This window comes from Mastomys coucha, unplaced genomic scaffold, assembly GCF_008632895.1.
Source record: "Mastomys coucha isolate ucsf_1 unplaced genomic scaffold, UCSF_Mcou_1 pScaffold12, whole genome shotgun sequence".
NCBI lineage: Eukaryota > Metazoa > Chordata > Mammalia > Rodentia > Muridae > Mastomys > Mastomys coucha.
Window position 1 is genome coordinate 71,166,188 of NW_022196894.1, and position 5,900 is coordinate 71,172,087.

Consider the following 5,900-nt stretch of genomic DNA (forward strand, 5'->3'; position numbering starts at 1 on the left):
ATATATATATGGAGAGAGACAGACAGAGACACAGAGACACAGAGAGACACAGAGAGACTCAGAGAGAGAAAGCCTAATGGTGGCTAACAAAGTCGCCATCATTTTTATATTAAATATAAGTCCAGAGATAAATGCTAGCTATTTCAGAGCAAGGATTACAGTCACTTTGTGTTATCATAAGACTGATACTTTGTGTATATGAATATGTGCGTATATATACCACTTAATATATAATATGCACATGCATACATTAATATATAATATATAATATATATTAAGTGGTACATATATATATTCAAACTAGATAAAATTGCATGATTTAAATCATCTGTAATAAATTTCTTTATCAATAAAATTAGGGCATTGGCAATCATGGTTTTGAAGGTCAAGTGAACTAACCTAGGGTAAGTCTAAGAACAGAGGGCAGGACACATCTGCAAAGTGCCATATCCTAAGAATGTTAGATTTTAAAACCTCAGTCCTAGCTTGTTTTTTTAACTTTCCTCTTTTTTTTCTCTCCTTCCTCTGAGAATTCTTTCTCTCCATCCCTCATCTTTCCTTCCTTTTTTATTTCTGTTTTCCTTGCTATGCTTTTAAAATTAAAAAAAAAAAAAACAAAGCAAAACAAAACAAAAAACAGTAGTGCCAGCCTTTAATTACAGCTTGCAGAACTCATACTGGTCTACACAGTAAGTTCCAAGACAACTGTGAGAACTTCTTTCAAAAAGAAAACAAAAGATGGGTAAAAAGTCATCCAATAATAATAATAATAATAATAATAATAATAATTTAATCTAAATTCCTAATCCAATGATACATGTAAGTACACAGAATAAATGCTTGTTTTAGCACTAATTATATCAAACAATGTTTGTCAATACATGATTTTTTTAAACTAAGTTCATAGATTTTTTAAATGAATATGCATTTCAGAATTTAAGGAGCTCCACAGATAGTTCAGTTGTTCTAAACATATTCTGAGAAAATGTATTTCTTCACAAAGGAGAGTTCTGTTTTTATAATAATTGTATTTATTTAGTCGTATGTGTGTGTGTGTGTGTGTGTGTGTGTGTGTGTGTGTTTATGTTTATGTGTATAGGTGGTTTGCCTGGAAGTATACCTGTGCACTACCTGGGTGTAGTGCCTGTAAAATGTAGAGGGGCCATCATGATTTATGTATACAGGTACGTCTGGGAAAATACCCAAAACGCACGTGCATCTGCAGCCCCCTTCCCTGTACCCTCTCTGCCAGCTCACAAGTTGATTGACATGTATACATTCCCTGTATAGTTCACATATTCTTTCTATAGCTTCTCCTTTGTTTTGCCCACTCAGATGAATTTAAGTCCTTACTTTCTCCTATATAAATGCCTATGCACTTTTTAATGTGCTCACATATCCCAATATATTCAATCACTTCTTGTGCACATATACATGTGTTCTCTATATGACTCATAAATGCTCCATGTTCACTTTTAATCTAATATACATATATATGTACTTCATGCTTCAGGCTCAACATAATCAGTTCATTCTATTGTGTTTATATACAAACTCTGTAATAAACACACACACAAACACACACGATCTAGAATGGTTATCCTCAATCTCTTTAGGATCAAATGACCCTTTCACATGGGCCACCTAAGGTCATCAGAAAACATACATATGTATACTACAATTCATAACAGTAGCAAAATTACAGTTGTGAAGTAAAAGTGGAACCAACTTTATGGTTGGGGTCACTACAACCTAAGAAACTATATTAAAGGGTCACAACACTAGGCAGGTTTAGAACTACTGGTCTAGAAGGGAAATTTAACCTTTGATTAAATGTTCTCTGAGTTTCTAGAAGTAAAAACAAGACAATGGAGGTTCTTATTTAGCTACTATAGTGTAAGTACAACTTCACTAAGGAGATGTATTTTCTGAGGACACATTCATACCTAAATGGCCTGAAAATTGTTTTTAACATATGGCAATGATTAAGCAGCAAAAATAAATATAAAAAGAAATTTTGTTTTCTTAACAATGCAAGCTTTGTTTGGCACAAATGTGGAATTAGTTACAGAAGAATGGACATTGCTTTACCACCATTGCATAAGATACCCTAACTAGTTCTTAACAGTTGGGCATGAAAAGGGGTAAAATAGTATTCTGCTAAGTTAGAGTACAGAGGTATATATTGTCTCAGGGATTACAATATTTAATATAGAACTTCAGAGGCTATAGCCAACTTTTGTCATTTTTCTTGGAACTTTCATTGCATTCTCAATAGCAAAAAGTTTGGTATTACTAGTGAAATATGCAAAGATATTCAGAATTTTGCACTAAAGTAGATTATGCTAGAACTTCAGGCAAAGAGGCTTAATAATAGTGCACTAATAAGTCAGCTCTCATAGAATGCAAAAGTTTTAACTTTTGCCCTGTCACCTTCAGCTAGATCTATGTTTCCAATCACAGCAATATATCCTTGGTTTTAAAATCTTAATTAGCTTGATAATCAGCTTAGCCTCCAGGCAAGAGGAAACACTGAAAATAAGATTCATGCCGCGGATGCTAAGACTTCCCAAAAGGAAGGCAGAGCTTCTGCTAGGCCCTCTGCATTATCATATACGTGGTCCAGCAGCGCTTGTACATCTATCAGGCAGCCACAATACTGTAGAGACTAGGAAACTCTCAGAATACACACGGAATCAGGGATACTCTGATAAGAAGCATTATGGGAGGAAAGGAATTATCTAAATGAACATAGATGTAGCTTGTCTGAAATGACCCAAGAGAATGCAGAAATCAGATTTAGATTTGTAGTCGCTCTGTCCTCCATGTCCAGTAAGGGACATGGTTGTGAGTCCAGAGGAGGACAGCTGAGGGATCGACAGACTGAAATTTGTCTTTTGCTACTTCCTATGTGTATATAAGGGAATTCATTTGGACAGTTTTAATCCTTGGAAATAGGTTGTTGCTTAGTTCTTAGCATCATTGTAGGCATGCACCAAAGGAAGTCTGCTTAGTGAACAAAAAAAAAAAATAAAATAAAATAAAAAAATAAAAAAGGAAGCCTAAGCAATAAACAGTCAAAATAATTACACTTCTTGGCAGAAGACTGGTGATTATATTCAGCAATGTGAAATGCATAAATGTACTGCTTATCTCACCCTGCATGTTTCCACTCCAAAAATATAATACCGTGTGTAACCTAAGAGAGGCTCCTTCTGAACACTCGCTTCTTTTCACCAGTGAATGAGTTTACAGGGTAACATATCAAGGAGCGTTTTAAGATCTCATTCACTTTGTATGTTGTTCCTGATATACAAATTATATCATTTCTAAAAGTAAAGCTTTTTCATGTAACAGACTTGGTTCCCTAGCAGAGTGAACTTTTCTTGAAAGCCTGGGATATAATTGAGTTTTCCTTCATGTCTTTAAAGCTTTTTAAAATTCATGAATTTCCTTATCATTTTAGCAGCAAAGCAAATGTATTTCCAAATCCTTTTTGAATTTGGTGTTTAACATTATCATATTTAAAATGTTACAAAAATAGATGGAGTGGAAGGAAGCATTTGATTTATGATGCATTTGGTGTTGCAAATAGGTCACTTATTCTCATTCTACTAGTCCTGTTACCTGTGACAGAGCTTTCTAGATTGTCCATACTGGATCCAGGTGTCTGGTCTAGTGCTCTGAGGGGCCTGGGAATTTCTAATGGCTCCTCTTCATCATCAGCATCCTCATCTGGAACATCTGTCTCCAAATCAGAAATCAAGGCTCCAGACATATAACCTAATGGCGGAACTGGGGGTTGTGGAGGTGGAGTATTGCTTTGAATGTGCCTGGAATTCAGACAAAAAGAAATGAAAGATGAAAGCAATTTGTTAACATTAAACGAAATTGTAATTCCTTTTAAATGGCAAGCTATGGAAACTCCTACTGTTACCCGTGCATATTCACCCACAGCACCGCCTTCTACTTTAGCAGAGACACTGATGTGGACACCTGCCTTACCAAAAGGCAACCGCATAAACTACGAACGTTCTTGCTTTGATGGTTTACTAGGCAGTATTCAGGGAGGAAGATATAAAGAAGTTTTGTGTCAACAAGTTCTTAAATAGAGAATAGCAATATTTGTTACAAACCAAGTCTTTTTTATTTTATTTTTTGCCTGTAAATATAGGCGTTTGGTTTCCAGATTAGTGTCTAAGCTCAACCCACTTGCTTTAATCTATGCTGTTTGGTTGAAGAAAGTTTCTCAGGTGAAAGTGTGATTGGCTCAGCCCTGCCTCTGGCACACTTCCTGGCCTGTGAGGATGCTTTTGGCATGACTCCCATCACATTACACTGAGCAGATGTTTCATGATCCCAGTGTAGATTAGACACAAAAACTTTGTGCTCTTGGTACATGCAATCTGTCTCACCACCAAAGTCTTAAAGGAGTGAACTTAGAACATATTGCATGTTCAATAGCCTTATGGGGGAAAATGTCTAATCAGAATCTTACAGAATTAATAGAATATGCATGGTCATTTTTTAATTAGAAAATGTTTAAGAAAATCCTTGGTGCACATTTTATGATTGACACAATGTAGAGTTTGACCTTTGGGTCCATTGGATTTGCGGTGAGACTATTAATGAATTATTTCAAACCTGTAAAATGCTCAATGGAAGTGATTCATGGTTATTTGTTATTGTAAGCAAAATGCAAACGTGCTCTATGTCTGATTTTTTAAAAAAATTTCCTACTGAAGTAGTCAAAAGGCTCTGCCTTATAAGACCAAGGAATTTTTGCTATTGGCTTTTGAAAAAAATACAGGGTTATTTCTGTTCTGGTTTGTTATCTTTTGAGAAAATGTTTCATTTTTTAAAAAATAAAATTATTTAAGACTCCTCTGTGAGTGGCATTTGTGAATTTATATTCAAGTCTAAAATTTAACAGTATTCTAGATTTCTCAGGGGCAAACTCCCAAGAATTGGGCATCACTTCAATGGGAACAGATCTAATCTCTAAGGTTATAGAGCAGGTATTTGAGAAAACTCCTTGACATTCATCACAACACATTAACTTACAATGAGGAAGGCAAAGCAAGTGTTGCTAAATTCTCTTAGACTGGATACTGAGCATTGACAAGCTCATTTTACTGTACATGTAGTATTATCACACCCAGTTTGTAAACTGGAGATAGAGGGAGCTTTATGACGAAGAGGATATCAAGCAATATTACATATGTGTTTCATTTCACTTTGATTTAGAAATGGAACTGGAATATTACAGGTGAATACTGTAATCCTGCATAACTTTTAGTATGTCTTGATGGAAAAAAAATTACATAGGGATGAAAAATGTACTCCTTAAATTAAGTAGCATTAGAAGTTAGTCTACGGTATGCAGTTTTATAACTATTTTCTAGTAATAGGAAGTGCTCCACACATTTCATCTGTTCGTGTGGATAGCAACCCTGGATGTAAAGCTGAGACCTTTCATCTTTAGAGGTCTGGGGATGTGATATGTAACCTAAAGCGAGGGACACTTTCAAACCACAAGTGCAAGCAAGGTCCTTTTTAGGTAATGGATGTTGCTACTTGCATATACAAAGCTAGCTGAAGCTTTCAGAATATGGATAAATCAGGTAGAAACATACTCAAGGAGAGAAACATGGTCTAGCCTAGGGGTCGGTAGAAGACATGGAAGAGCCCATTCACCCATTCAGGAGATATCTATGAGGCAATTACTAAGTGGGAGACTTTAAGTGTAAAAAAGACATCAGTGACCAACTTAAGTGAAAATCTAACCCTTTCTAAAAGCCAGAGATTAGAATTAGACTAGTAATTTCTCAAGAATCAAACAATGTGCAAACACATTTACATCTCAAAAAAAATCATGAAGCATGATAGAGAGCTTCAAC

General features: G+C 35.3%; 1 protein-coding gene across 15 annotated transcripts in view; it reads right to left on the reverse strand.

Annotated features, from left to right (window-relative positions):
* Nucleotides 1-5,900, reverse strand: part of Robo2 (roundabout guidance receptor 2) — a 1,164,975-nt gene that overhangs the window by 21,979 nt on the left and 1,137,096 nt on the right. For all 15 annotated transcript variants that reach the window (XM_031364257.1, XM_031364250.1, XM_031364255.1 and 12 more), the window contains one exon: nt 3,628-3,833. In XM_031364257.1, the coding sequence (XP_031220117.1) occupies nt 3,628-3,833 (206 nt within the window). The remainder of the gene's footprint in view (nt 1-3,627; nt 3,834-5,900) is intronic.